Source organism: Trachypithecus francoisi, unplaced genomic scaffold (genome assembly GCF_009764315.1).
Source record: "Trachypithecus francoisi isolate TF-2019V2 unplaced genomic scaffold, Tfra_2.0 Lachesis_group10, whole genome shotgun sequence".
NCBI lineage: Eukaryota > Metazoa > Chordata > Mammalia > Primates > Cercopithecidae > Trachypithecus > Trachypithecus francoisi.
In genome coordinates this window covers 53046558-53062444 of record NW_022681455.1, presented here as the reverse complement: position 1 = coordinate 53062444, position 15887 = coordinate 53046558, and the positions used below count along the sequence as shown (strand labels likewise).

The 15887-nt window shown below is 36.7% G+C and overlaps 1 protein-coding gene across 4 annotated transcripts in view; it reads right to left on the bottom strand.

Moving 5' to 3' along the window:
• Window positions 1-15887, bottom strand: part of FBXO9 (F-box protein 9) — a 37128-nt gene that overhangs the window by 17263 nt on the left and 3978 nt on the right. For 2 of the 4 annotated variants that reach the window (XM_033217456.1, XM_033217453.1), the window contains exons 2-6: window positions 10642-10728; window positions 8133-8291; window positions 5845-5902; window positions 3502-3601; window positions 1325-1455 (exon numbers count right to left, since the gene is read on the bottom strand). In XM_033217456.1, coding sequence (XP_033073347.1) covers window positions 1325-1455; window positions 3502-3601; window positions 5845-5902; window positions 8133-8279 — 436 coding nt within the window. In that variant the 5' untranslated portion in view covers window positions 8280-8291; window positions 10642-10728. Of the gene's footprint in view, window positions 1-1324; window positions 1456-3501; window positions 3602-5844; window positions 5903-8132; window positions 8292-10641; window positions 10729-15647; window positions 15849-15887 lie in introns of all 4 variants that reach the window. The other 2 variants (XM_033217454.1, XM_033217455.1) reach the window with 2 other exon arrangements.

The following is a 15887-nucleotide window of genomic DNA, read 5'->3' as shown; positions in this document are numbered from 1 at the left end:
TTCCTAGAAATTTATAAATGACACCCTCTGTATTGCTCAGAGCTGAAGCCTGAATGTATTTAGCTACTCAATAATAATGAATGGTTCTTAACATCAAGACATAAATATTTTTGTTTTTTCAGTATAGATCTGAAGCTACTTTTTATAAAACACTATTTTCCCTCATATCAGATATATTAAATGTTTTAGAAAAATAATCTACTATGTATGTGTGTGATCCATATTGCATCTATTAACACTAAAGTTACTTTTATCTCCTTGAAAACTTTCAATTGTCCTCCTCTGAAAAAGCCCTGAGCCAAACAATATTTAACATATTAAAAATACATTAATTTCTTTCTTTTTGCTTTGAGACAGGGTCTTGCTCTCTTGCCCAGGCTGGACTGCAGTGGTGCAATCTCAGGTCACTGCAGCCTCTGCCTCCCGGGTTTAAGTAATTCTCGGCCTCAGCCCCCCAAGTAGCTGGGACTACCAGTATGTGCCACCACGCCCAGCTAATTTTTGTATTTTTAGTAGAGGTGGGGTTTCACTATGTTGGCCAGGCTTGTCTTGAACTCTTGGCCTCAAGTGATCCTCCCACGTCAGCCTACCAAAGTGCTGAGATTACAGGCGAGGAATGAGTCACCATGCCCAGCCAAAAATACATTAATTTCTAAACATTCAGCCTGTCTCAGGACAATTGTCCAGCATGGTTGAAATGCTTCATGATACCAGTATTCCTCCAGTTTTCTTAGGGCTATCTCAACAACTCAGACTTACCCTGTTAGATCTTTATTACTGAAAAAGGTATGGCATCCTTAAACAACAGCACTACAAACTGTTCTGCTTTAGATTTTAAAACAGCTTACTACTGGGTTGGGTGCAGTGCCTCATGCCTGTAATCCCAGCACTTTCAGAGGCCGAGGCAGGTGGATCATGAAGTCAGGAGTTCGAGACCAGCCTGGCCAACATAGTGAAACCCTGTCTTTATAAAGATACAAAAAATTAGCAGGGCGTGGTGGCACACACCTGTAATCCCAGCTACTTGGGAGGCTGAGGCAGGAGAATCACTTGAACCCGGAAGGCAGAGGTTGCAGTGAGCCAAGATTGCACCACCGCACTCCAGCGTGGGTGACAGGGTGAGACTATCTCAAAAAAACAAAACAAAACAAAACCACAAAACAGCTTAATAGTATATGCAAATGATAATTATAACTAGATCTTCCATCATATTCTGAACTAAAGCAGCAGTTATCTGGCAAATTATCTGACCTTATAAATTTGGAAATCTTTAATCTAAGGTTAAGATATTTCTCACTGGGTTATAAAAAACAAGTATTCACACCTGATATATGAGTCTGACTGCTCTCAAGCTCAGGCTGACACAGTTTGAGCACAGACTCCTGAAATGTGAGTTGCTGCTGGAAGTAGGACAAGAGATCTGCCATTTTGCTATCATCATCATTATCTTCAATGCTGAAAAAAAGAAGGTGAATAAATTAAGTGCCTCAGTCTATAAGCGTACAGTTTAGAACTGATTTTTCATAGCATTTTCAAATTTGCTTTACAAAAAGTCATCTAAAGCTTATTCAATATATGATACATTTTAAAATGTGATGAATTTCTCCTGCCTTACAAAGGAATACCATACCAGTTTTTCAAAGAAAAAAGCTTCAGTAATTATCATCCAGAAAGAATTAGAATTTTTGGATACAGGTGTTGAGATTTAACTAATTTTATTGTAAAGTAGAGATTTTATGAGTTAGTGAAAACTTTCAAATGATTTCAAAAATCTTAACGTAGTATGTTCTTTAACCTTAATTTATTCTAACTGGATAAAAACCAAATCTACAGATGTCATCTGAGGTACTTACTTGCCAAGCGTTTTCTATCAGATTTGCCTTATCAACCTACCTTCAGAGAGGAAAATACCTACTTTCAAAACATCTTAGGGTTCACAAATCATCTATCAATATATGCAAATGTGTAGTGAAGGGTGCTAGAAAAATGTCTGAGCTTTCTATTTTTACTGAGGGTAAACCTTAAAGATGATCAGACTTACAAAGAGGATTGGATGAAGGCAAAGTTAGAAAACCAGGAAGTTTCAAGTGATGCAGACTTAAAAAAAAAAACAAAAAACAGGAAGGGCATTTTATAATACAACAAAATATAAGTGTGGTTGAGGCTAGATGGACTCAATGGCTATTCTACAAACATGTTACAGGAAAGAAAAAAAAGGCAAACTTTTAGGGCTTATCAGATTTTATTTAAAAAAAAAAAAAAGATGAATCCTTAAGGAACTTTCATAGCATCTGGGTTTGTATAAAAAATGGGAAAGAAAAGAAATGCCTCTTTAATATTTTAATACAATCTTTCTTAACAGCATCTGGCACATATTTATAAAACTGGCGAAGAGCTGAGTCTAAACAACTCTACTCAAATATAAAGAAGGTTTAGAAAAAACCCAAGTGATTCATTTTAAGTATGAACTACCTCACACTGTTAACTCTAATTTGGTGAACAATATTATTAGCTGAAAATTTAAACACTTCTATTAATATTGACCTCGTTGAGATGTTTTTAATATGACTTATTCAAAGCTTAAGTGTTAATACCATATGCAGTTAAAAAAGCATTGGCAATAAGCATATGTTATCAATAAAGGTGACAATTATTTCATGACAGAGGAAATATATTAATATAATAGCTAATTACCAAAACTTTTTTCTCTGTACTGCCTATGTTTAACCTGACATTCTCTCATGGGTACAGACCCCCTTCCCTTCTAATATCAGCAAATTGAGTTTTGGGAGACAGTGGAATTATACCAAAACAATGTTATAATTGTCTCGCAAATAGTTTCAAAAGTATTGCCTTAAAAATAAGTTTTCTTGATCTTTATCCACATAAAACCAACGCTACTTCATGGCTTTGATGCAAGTGGCAACTATATAATTCAAATACGATTTCTTTTAGGAATATATTAGCACCTGTGTTTTTAATGTTAGAGTTTTAATGTTCTACTAAAAAAAAATTAAGAGAATAATAACGTCTTTTATAGTTCAGCATTTTCCTAATTAGAAGCCTTTTTTAAAATGTAAAATTTCAAACATATACAAAAGGAAACTAGTGTAATAAAATTCCATGTACCCATCACTCAATTTTAACCATTATTAACATTTTGCCAAATTTAGCCTAATTACATTTTAAAACTTTCTACTTAAAATAGGTTTCAGAAAGTTGAAATGTGTCCTTTAATTTACTCTTTTCAGTAACTACTGCTTTTATTTTTTTAAACCGTTTTCATTTTATTATTTTTGTATCTGTTTAAAAGGTGCATTTCCATGTCTTAATCTTTCAATTTCCCTAAGTAAAAAATTTCTACAACTTTATAAACAAAGATATACTAAAGAGTATAGAGCTTAACAGAATTAGCACCATCTTACGTTAAGAGTCAACAGGACAAAGATGCTTAACTTTAACAAACTCTATGCATTACTGTCTATCAAATTATATACGCACTAGCTGTTTCCAACGCCATCACCATCTGGAGACCGGGTATAAGTAATCTTGAACTCTATATCAGGTACAAGTTGCATAGCCCTACGATAAAACTTGATGGCTAAAAGAAGAAATAAAGCTAAATTAGCTATCACCACACATTTTTGTCATTTCCTTTGATTACCCTTAACTGTGGTTTAATATGGTAACTTTCTCTACAATCAGCCAAATTCTGTTTTTCTACATGCAACAGTAGTTCAGTGACACAAAACTATTTCCAAACCTTACTGCTCAGAAAGAAACTTTTCCCTAAACTTTAGATGTTGTATTTTACTCTTATGTATTAGCCCTTCCCATCTTTTTCCTCATCCTCTTATGTATCATGATTTTTAAATAGTTGTCTTTCTTTGGGCTCTGAAGATGCAATTGCTATAGCCAACAAAAATACGTCTTTTTTTTTTTTTAAGACAGGGTCTCACTCTGTTGTCCAGGCTGGAGTGCAGTTGGCACAATCTCGGATCACTGCAGACTCCACCTCCCAGGCTCAAGTGATTCTCCCACCTCAGTCTCCTGAGTAGCTAGGGCTACAGGCATGCATCAGTCAGCACACTCAGCTAATTTTTTTTTTTTTTTTTTTTTTTTTCTTGAGACGGAGTCTCGCTCTGTCGCCCAGGCTGGAGTGCAGTGGCCGGATCTCAGCTCACTGCAAGCTCCGCCTCCCGGGTTTATGCCATTCTCCTGCCTCAGCCTCCCGAGTAGCTGGGACTACAGGCGCCCGCCACCTCGCCCGGCTAGTTTTTTGTACTTTTTAGTAGAGACGGGGTTTCACCGTGTTGGCCAGGATGGTCTCGATCTCCTGACCTTGTGATCCGCCCGTCTCGGCCTCCCAAAGTGCTGGGATTACAGGCTTGAGCCACCGCGCCCGGCCCACTCAGCTAATTTTTAAATTTTTTGTAGAGACAACGTCTTGCCATGTTGCCCAGGCTGGTCTTGAACTCCTGGATTCAAGCGATCCTCCTGCCTCAGCCTGCCAAAGTGCTGAGATTAGAGGCGTCAGCTACCATGCTTGGCCAAAAACACTTCTAAGCAAACTTTTCTAAGACACAAAGTTGAGGAAAATTAAACGCTTCCTACTGGGTGGAATAAATAATAGTTTTTTTGTTTGTTTAATTATCCTTTAAATTTAACTTCCTTTAGCCCAGCTGCCTCTTATTTACATAAGCAATCTTCAAAACTTATTTTTTACAAATCTAGACAAGCAGTTTAGAGCTGTAATATTCACTAACTCTCCCCCCAGAGATACACCAGTAGAACTTGGAGCTGTAGAGGCTGACTAGTTCTTTTTCCCTACAAAGAAGTTTATAATTTAATATATTCTGCCATGTTCTATTATTCTGGATGAATTACCATACACTAAGTGGAGATGCGAATTTCACAAACCAATGAAGGCTGCACAGGGACTTGACCAACTGGGCCTTTCTAAAAATCTAAAGAAAATTATCACTAGAAGAAATTTGCACATAAATGCAGTAACTCTGAATGATGTTACTTCTGGGGCATTTTCAAATGATTCAAGCACAAGGATTTTTCCTATGCCTCAATTATCTTTACTATCACAAAATGAAAGCATAGTTACAAACTTAATATGGTAAATAGTCCTATCACTTTATTTACACATTTCTATTGGGTTAATAAAAGACACAAAGCTGACACGTATATTACCACATATTTCTGTTAGTAATATGTAAATTGGAACTTAGAAAGAAAAACATGTATTTTTTCCTCAATTTATCCTTTATATTCCCATCCTCTGAAGTAATTTTCACCCATAAAAAGAGCATATTGTAAAATGAACAATTTTAAATACTGTATTAATGAAGAATAACTAAAGCTAAATGTAAAAAAAAAGTTATTTTGCTTATCCTACCAATATGATGATGTTTCTCAGCAATATTTTTTTGCAAAAAGACAGGTTATATAGAAAAACAATTTCTATTTTTCATTTTTTAAAAAACAATTTCAAATACAGTTGGCTCTCTGTATTCATGGGTTTCACATTCTCTGATTCAACCAACTGCAGATCAAAAATATTTAAAATAAAACAAATTAAAAAATACAGTATAACAACTATTTACATAATAAGTAAGTTATATGTAAATATTAGACTATTCATATAAGGGACTTGAGCATTTTGGTAGCTACAAAGGCTCCTGGAACCAATTTCCAATTGAGTACTGAAGGAAGAATGTATTAAGAAAACTGATGTTCTATACCAAATATGTTATAGTAAAAAAAATATGGTTAATAACAGAGTCATTATTCAGAAATGTTATGATGATATGAACCTGGGCTCTGAATTTTTACCTTCATAGAGAGCTCCATTTTGTTCTTCTTCTACTGCTTTTAGGAAGAGTTCTCGAGCCTATAAAAATATAAAGTAAAAATTTTTGAAAACCTGCATTAAAAATTAGTACAGATGGCAGAAGGAAGGCCTTTTTAATAAATTGTGTCAAATAACTGGACATTCATAGGCAAAATAAAGAACCTTGGCCTAAACCTCATACTTTACATAAAAATTAACTTGAATGGATCATGAACTTAAATGTAAAACCCATAAAACTTTTAGAAGAAAAGAAAACAAAGAAAATCTTGGAGACCTAGGACTCAGCAAAGAGTTCTTATATTTGACACCAAAAGCACCTTCATAAAAGGAAAAATTGATAAACTGGACCTCATCAAAATTAAAAATTTTTGCTCTGTGAAATGCCGTTAAGAGGATGAAAATATTTACAAGCCACATATTCTACAAAAGACTTGTATCTAGAATACAAAAAGAACTTCCAAAACATAACATTGAAAATATTAGCAATCTGGCTGGCCATGGTGGCTTACGCCTGTAATCCTAGCACTTTTGGAGGCTGAAGCAGGTGGATTGCTTGAGGTCAGGCGTTCGAGACAAGCCTGATCAACATGGTGAAACCCCGTCTCTACTAAAAATACAAAAATTAGGCCAGCATTACTGGCGGGGCCTGTAATCCCAGCTACTCAGGAGGCTAAGGCACGAGAATCATTTGAACCCGGGAGGCAAAGGTTGCAGTGAGCTGAGATCACGCCACTGTACTCCAGCCTTGATGACAAAGCGAGACACTGCCTTAAAATAAATAAATAAATAATAAAAACAAAATTAAAAAGTAGCAACACTAAATGCTGATGAGGAGGAACTGGATCACTCACACATTGCTGGTGGGAACTTAATATAAGATACTCTAGAAAACACTTTGGCAGTTTCTTTTAAAATCAAACATGCACTTACTATAGAACTTAGCAACCGCACTATTGGGGTTTCATCCCAGAGAAATGAAAATTATGTTCATGCAAAAACCTACACATATATTTCCATAGCTCCATTCATAATAGCCAAATATTAGAAACAACTCGAATGTCCTTCAACCAATAAATGTTAAACTGGGGGTACATCCATACCATGCAATACTATTCTGCAATAAAAAGGAACAAACTACTGATATATAATAACTTGGACTGATCTTGAGGGAATTATACTTAGTGAAAAAAGCCAATCTCAAAAGGTTACATACCGGATGATTCCACTTATACAACATTCTTGGAATATCAAAACTACAAAATGGAGAACAGACCAGTGGTTGTCAGTTGTTACGAATGACTAGGGAAAGGGAGTATATAACTATAAAACAGTTCTGTATCTTGATTGTGGTGGCGGTTACATGAGGCTACCTTCTGCAAACAACTATTTATACACATACACACAGACAAGTGTTTATAAACCCAGGAAATCTAAGTAAACTGTGGATTGTTCCAATGTCTATTTCCTCATTTTTGATATTGTACTATAGTTATGCAAGTTGTTACTATCAGAGAAGGCTGAAGGGTACACCGGACTTCCCTATACCTGTGGACTTGTAATTATTTCAAAATAAAAATTAAGAGGAGATAGAAGGTAAGTCATTATGATAATGCCAATTATTTAATGACTAATTGTAAACATAAACTTGGATCTGATGGTAAAAAGATGGCAGCCTCTATGGAAGAAGAATAATAAGAAATGAAATGGTATGCTGTGCCTGCTCTGTGTAAGTACCAGAAGAGATATGAATATTAGACAGCATTCAAAATATTATCAATGTGAAAGTATTCCAAAATTTTCCAGAATAAGAAAAAGATTAATGCATTATTGTAAGCTGATCAACTCAAAATACAACAAAATACTGCATGAAATCAAGACCTCTGGAAAGACATTAACATGTGAGCAATCTTTTCAGTTCTATTAATAAATTCAGAAAATTCTGTTTTTTGTTTTTGGTTCTGTTAATAAATTCAAAGACATCAATCTTTTAGAAACCACATGAATCCCAGAGGTCTATAAATTAGCAAAAGACAGCTCAATGAAGATAGTGTACCTACAGAGAAAAAAGCCATGCAGGAGTAGTGGTACCATCCAAAGTACCTAGAAGAAATTGTGAGAAATAGTATACTAGTCAAAATTTTTATTTTACAAGATACGTGTTTATGTCCCAAAAGTCTGGTTTTAATGACTATTTTGTCAGTGAAAATGTCCATGTGCCAAAATAAAATTTTAAAAAAAGGTAATTTGTTACAACATCTATAATACTTAACTTTTCTTCTTTTGCCTGTTCTTGTTTTCCTTTGGTATCTGCTGCTGTTTTCTGGAGAGAGCCTCTTGCTGCTCTGCAAGGTCGATTTTCTAAATTGCTAGAGCTTACACCTGGAGCAAGTTCAAACATCCACTGAGCTCGGAACATCTGGAGTTGTGCCTACCGGGAGAACAGCATTTTAGGACCCATCAAGGAAGGGTAGGTCAACTCTGCAACAATGTATCAGTATGTCCAATATGTCCAATACCTACTTCCATGTATATACTTATTACTCTAAGTCCACTGCCTTCTAAATTATTAAATATCCATTAAACACATGTTATCCTTTAAAATAATTTTCTGCTCAAAACTTAAAGAATCAAGAAATTAGCATAAAATACATGTCAATACAGCAAAAGTCGAATTACATTAAAGAACCGAATTTTAATTAAGATGAAAATATAAGCCTTCACTTACAGGCTGAAGTTATAAGCTTCTAATAATTTTTTAATGACTATATCATCTAGTAGATATTAAGAATGCTGCCAAAAATTCTATAGGTAAGCCTGAAGTCTTTCTCTTAATTAACATTCTGTATTTCAAAAAGAAAATATTTTTTCAAATATTTATTATTTAAAAAATTTAAAGGCCAGGCACAGTGGCTCATACCTATAATCCCAGCACTTTGGGAGGCCAAGGCAGGTGGGCCACCTGAGGTCAGGAGTTCAAGAACAGCCTGGCCAACATGGCAAAATCCTATCTCTACTAAAAACGCAAAAAAAATTAGCCAGGTGTGGTGGCAGGCACCTGTAATCCCAGCTACTCAGGAGGCTGAGGCATGAGAATTGCTTGAACTTGGGTAGCAGAGGTTGGCAGTGAGCTGAGATCGCACCACTGAACTCCAGCCTGGGTGACGGAGCGAGACTCCATTTCAAAAAAAAAAAAAAAATTTAAAGCACATAAAAAGTAAACCCTATAAGGTAGACTCTGGTGTGTTGCCCAAATTCCCTTTTAGAAATAAAGAACTTGTTACCCAAACTGCTGAGAGTTTTATCTGAAAACACTTGACTAGTCAGCCCTTTTGGGTACTGCCTCAGCAAAATCACACTGTCCTCTCAATCCCCACCCAATGACTGATCAATGGCTAATAAAGGCTTGGCTCTCTGCACCTCAGGTCAGCCCTGAAAGGGTATTTCATCTTCAGAACTCCCTCGAGGATGGCTAAGCAGTCCATTAAGACTGCATTGCAGCTAGTCTTCTCCCTACCCATTTGTTTCCCTCTTTCCCTTCCATAGGTGTTGATTCCAAGAGTACTCCTTAATGAACTTCCTGCACAGTAGTCTTCATCTAGTCTGCTTCCTGGGGAACCCAAACTGGGTTACACACTCTGCCCAAAGGCAGCCATTGCTAACAGGGTTGCATATGTTATTCCTGGCTTCCTTTTTTTTTTTTTTTTTTTTTTAAGAAGACATATCTAGAAGGTTTTAAATTAATTTTTCTCTATATTCTGTACACTGCTTTGTTGCTACGCTTTTAACATGTTACAGATTTCTGACCTGCAGAATCTTTAGTAGCATTCAATGTCTACTAGACGATCCATTCCAATTATTAACCTTACAAGTGCAGTGAGACACACTTAACTAGTTATAGCAACTTTTTTTCTCTTTTAATGCATATTTATTTCATCCTTTTAAACGGCTGTAGTGTTTTCACTGTATGGATGCACCATTACTTAATAACAGGTAATGAATATTTAAGTTGTATGATGTTTTTCCAGATAAACAATGTTATACTAAACATCTTTATACTTGCATATTTACTTACTTTCCCCACTATTTCCTTAAAATTAATTTCCTGGAGTAGAATTGCTGTATCAAGGGAATGCATGTTTTTCATTTTGATACATATTACCGGTCTGCCCTCCAGAAAGCTGTAGCAATTTACATTTTCATGTACACTGCATGAGTGTTCTCACAGCCTGGACAGCAACACACATTATTCACCAATCTGATTAAATTATTAATGAGGCTAATTATCGCTTCAACTATTTAATGGCCATTTGTATTATTTTGCCATTAACAGTCCATTCATATCCTTTTATCCTCTGTTCCTCCAAATATATGAGTGCTGTATGTAATGAGAAGATGAACCCTCTGCCCATATATGGTAAACAGTTTTTCCAGTTGGCTATTTCTCTTAACTTTATTTATGATGCCTTGCCTTTTCTTATACACAGGTTTTAAACTTTTAGGTGGTCAAACCCATCAATCTTTTTAAGATTATGGGTTCTGAGTCATGTGTAAGCCTTAGTTTGAATACTTTAAACCCATATGTTAAACTACAAGCATCCATTATTGATACTTCTTTTCACAAAGCCATAACATAGTTTGAGTATTCTACAAACCAGTAAGAAAACAGTTAAATTCAATGCAAACAGTAATAACCTACAACTACCCATGATTATGATCAATTTCTGCATAGGTATGGGAACAATGGAATAAAAATCAAAGACACAATTGAAGAAACATGCCTGCAGATCTGTTTCAGCAGGACTTTCATTTTCTTCATCATCATCTGCTCTGACAGTATCAGAATGACAATCTTCCTCAGCTTCTGCCTGAGGGGGAAAAAACCCAAATAACATCAGAAATATACACACACCAGTTGCCCTCTGTAACCTACATTTCCCATTCAGCTACTTGCTATTTAGTACCATACTGTCAACACTTTGTGGAATCCACTTAGAGTAGCAAGGCTGTAGGGTGCACTTGAGACCTGACTATTAATTTCCAAAGGAAAATGAGTCTGAAAAGCATATTCTCTAATCCAAACCACAGCACTCACATTATCGTGAATCCTAACATTCCCCTCCTCGCCGCCCCTGCCAAATTTAACATCAGTTGCATCCATCCAAAAATCAATTTAATTACAGTTGTCCCTCAGTATCTACAGGGGATTAGTTCTAGGAGCCCCCAGGACACCAAAATCCCTGGGTGTTCCAGTCCCTCATATGGCATATTTGCATATGACCTATGCACATCTTCTCATATACTTTAAGTCATCTCTAGGTTACTAATAATACCTAACACAATGTAAATGCCATGTAAATAGTTCTTGTAGTACATTGTTTCCTAATTTATATTATTTTTTATTGTTGTATTGCTTTTTTTCCCCCCAAATATTTTTGATCCACAGTTGAATCCCAGGATGCAGAACGTGCAGGTACAGAGGGCCAACTGTGTTATAAAAAGTAACAATTCAAGTTTATTACCATTCATAAATGATTTATGATTAATCTAATTAGGTAAATGAAGCCAAATCCTTCATTAATATACATAACTACTGATAATCTATAATAAAAATTATTTTCTCTTCTTCTGGCCAGGTGTGGTGGCTCACACCTGTAATCCCAGCACTTTGGGAGGCTGAGGCAGGAGCATCACTTGAGGTCAGTTCAAGATCAGCCTGGTCAACATAGTGAAAACTCATCTCTACTAAAAATACAAAAAATCAGCCGGGCGTGGTGGTGCATGCCTGTGGTCCCAGCTAATTGGAAGGCTGAGGAGGGAGGGGTGCTTCAGCCTGGGAGATGGAGGTTGCAGTGAGCAGAGATAGAGCCACTGTGCTCCAGCCTGGATGACAGAGACCCCATCTCAAAAAAAAAGAAAGAAAAAAAAAGAAAAAGAAAAAAAGAAAAGAAAAATTATTTTCACTTTTTCTTCTTAGAAAAAAATGAAATAAAACAGGAACATCTTTGGTATTCTTTTAGTTCTACAAGATTTTTAAAGTTTTTATGAGAAAAATATTTAAAGAGAATTAATCCCTAAGTACTCATGACCCAACTTCAATAATTATCAATGTCATTCCTTATATCAAATACCAAGTCACAGTATTCATATTTCTCAAGATGTCATATGTAAATTACATATATTTCAGTTTGTGAAATCAAGATTCAAATCAAGTCCACATTGTAATTGACTGATATGTCTCAAGTCTTTTATAATCCTCACTCTTTTTTCTTGTAATTTATTTGGGATGAAACTGGGTCGTTTTTCTGTAGAAGCTAGATTTTGCTGAAGTTTCAATAAACATGTTCCTTTGACCTCTTACTCTTATTTTCTGTAAATTGTGGCTGGATCTTGAGAGGCTAGATTAGATTTTGCCAAGATTTTTTTTTTTCTTTTGCAAGACTACCTCATAGGTCATGTTGTATTTTCCATCAGGAGGAGAAATGTTCTGGAATGCAGTTGACAAGGTGCTGTGACAGATGTTCTAAACATAATTGAGTCTAAGGCAAAAAGCCCAAATAATTTTAGTGTCCATAAACTTCTACAAGTACTAAAACAGAAAATACTATAATGTTTCATGCTAATGAAATACAACATTGCTTCTTTGTAGATATCTTCTTCACAGGTAAGTTTAACAATGCCAATCAGATGTAACTTGATACTTGAATTTTTTTTGATACTGTAGAATAAATAAATTCACTGGGCTCTAGTTTAAAATGTATTGTTAGGTGGCTAAAAATAACAACTTTGTTTCAGAAAACAGTAACATTTAGCTGTCCTATGGAGTTCAGCAAATAGTTTGTTTTCTTGTGACAGAGTCTCCTAAGGATGGCCCAGGCCCTCCTGGGCTCCAAAGATCCTTCTGCTCTACCTCTTGAGTAGCTGAGACTACAGGCTTGTGCAGTCATGCCTGGCTGTAGCAGATAGTTTTTGTTTCATGGATCACTTAAGAAAATATAGTTCATCACTTAAGAAAATATAGTTCAGGCAGGGTATGGTGGCTCATGCCTATAATCCCAACACTTTGGAAGGCTGCAGTGGGAGGATTGGTTGAGCCCAGGAGTTTGAGACAAGCCTGGGCAACACGGCAAGACCCTGTCTCTACAAAAATTACCAGGGCATGGTGGTGCACGCCAGTAGTCTCAGCTAATTGGGAGGCTGAGGTGAGAGGATCACTTGAGCCTGGGAGATGGAGGTTGCAGTGAGCCGAGATTGCATCACTGCTCTCCAACCCGGGAAACAGAGTGAGACCTGTCTCAAAAAAAAAAAAAAAAAAAGAATATAGTCCATAAGATGATGTCACTTTTTTTATACAGCTAGCATGTTATTAAATGTGTTCTATGCAAATAAGACTTCTGTGTATTTTATATGTACTAGGAAAGCTTCTTAGTCAGACTTTTAATAGTAAATGCTTTTGTAAAGAAACCCCTTCTATTTTATCTGTCTATAAATCAAATTTTTATATATTGGATTGGCTTCAGTGGAATAAAGCTAGACTGGAATTACTGTGTGTGACTCGGGACTTAATAGAGGTTTCAGTCAGATGACTTTCATTTTATCCTTTTGTTCTCCATAAATGTTTGCTAAATTAAACTAAACCCTACCTTCCAGTGAAAATGGCATGTTGCCTCAGCTCAGTCTGTTAGCTAATAGACTTATTAGCAAATGAAACTTGCTCCACACTTACTGTAAAGAAACGTGGCAATCAGGGAAATGACCTTAAAGCTTAGCTAGACAATAATAAAACCCATTTAATTTTACTAGTTCCAAAGATGGTAAGCTTTACAATTGCAAATTTTAGTCATACGTTATTTTGGGGCAGGACGGGGTGGGGGGGCGGTATTTATATTAACACACGTCTTTAACACAGCTACCAGATATACTTGCACTATATTACAGAACATAAATTAGCCTTGCCTCCTATCTTATCTCTGGCAAGCAGACTCAAAGCAGAGGTGCCTTTCATACTTGAACCAGTCAGTATATGGTAAAATGCTAGGCACACTGTAAAGCATATATCTGTGAAGAAATAAATGAGATCGAGAACTCAGATGAATTTCTAGAAAAATGGAAAATTTAAGGATTAATGTATTATCAAATACATTGCTTTTTAGTCTCTTCAAGTCGGGAGATTTTCCTACTAAGACCACCACCAGCAGGAAAGTATGTAATGAAAGACTGAATGTATAAATCCCACTGAGAAGTGTATTTTTCTCTCTTCTCAAGTAAGAGTCTGCTTTATTATTGTAAACTCTAAGTAGAGGTAATGGGAGGGGACCTGAGTTCTGTGGGGTATCTTTTGTAATTTAGTTTCCTAACTCTTGCCTAGTAGTCATTCTAAACTGACTTCAAGAGCTTCCCCTGCTCTGTCCAGTTGGCTTGCATAAGCTGCTTGCTCTATCTGGAATGCTTTCTTCCTCACTTAGCTATTTCTACTCATGCTTCAAGATTCAGCTCAGGGTTCATCTTAGAAGCATTTTTCAGCCTTTCTAATCGCCTCTTTTGTGTTCCCGTAACAATTGTGCTTATTTTTCTGACAACAATTGTACTGAGGTTGGTTGTTTCATTTACTAGAGTTAAGGCATCGAGGACAGGAACACATCTCAGTTACCTCTGTAACCATAAGGCCAAACACATTGTTTGATTTGTAGTAAAGGCCTGTCTAGGCCTCAGCTGTCATGTCTGTGGGACATCAATAAAGAGATATGGTGATCTACTGAGGTCCCTTTTCATATGTGACATTCTCTGATGAAAAGTTTATCATAAATCACCTTGCACGTTTGGTTCTACTGAAGATCTAGTATTCTACCAGAGTCTCACACTATGCCAGGCTGATAATAGGTACTCAAAAATATTGGTTGAATTGACAAAATGTCATGTGGATAATGTGTAGCTGAAGGATGAGGAAAGGAAATGGGAGAAGTGTAATATAGACAGTACCCTTCTCCTGTGTTATAGTGGAACTCTAAACCACTCTTACTTTGATTTTGACAGTATGATCACAAAAACAAACTATTATATCTGGGATCTGGCTGAGTTGACATTTGGTCAATTCAACTACTACTTGAAATAAGTAGGGCCTCAGTTACCACTTGGAAGTTTTTCTTTTATTTTTCATAATCGAGTTTGACCTAAATATCACCTTCAATTTAGTTCATGTGTATGAGTAGCCCATGTCTTCATCATGTTACTCCCGTTTCACAGGTGGGATTAATAAACTCATAAAGGCTAAGTGCTTAATCCTGGTCAAAGAACTACTTCTGAGAGTTTAGGAGCAGGGGCAATTGACGCCTTTTCTATCCTCCAGATTAATTTAATAAAAATAAATTCAGCCATTCATTTATGCAATAAATATGTGAGTCTACTATAAATTAATTCGTTTGGAATTATTTCATCCCTGATTCTTTAAGCCCAGGTCAGAGATTAGTTTCTCAGATGAACAATGTATTCTAAACCAAAGGAAGGTATAGGGCAGAGAAGACGTATTCCAGTAGGGAACAGTCCCATGGAATCTGCGCTGTCAAACTCTGCAACTTATCTCTGTCTCTCCATTTGGACCGCACCGACGCCGGAGAGACGAACCCTCCAATCCCACTCCGCCAGGACCACCTGCCAACATACTACCCAGGGAACTGACGCCTCGCGGGGTAAATGCGTCCTCCACCCAGGGCTCTTCAAGGAGCCGGCAGGGCCTGTCGGTGGGCCTGGCTTTTCGGCAGAAGGACAATCAACAAGTGTCTCCGCTTACCAGAGCTCCCTTCCGAATTCAGGCGCTGTGACAGCTCACCTCAATCTATGCTCAATGCTTCTGATAAAATCCCTCCAGAGGACCGAGACTGGTTCAACATACTCAGCGAGCCGAGAAGGGGCATTTTCCCCGGTTGTCCTGCAAACCCTCCTCCTCACATAGAGCCCGGCGGGGGTTGGGGAGGCTCAGCAGGAAGGAACCCTGGGGAGAAGCCAGGGTTAGCAACCCCCGCCCCCCGAC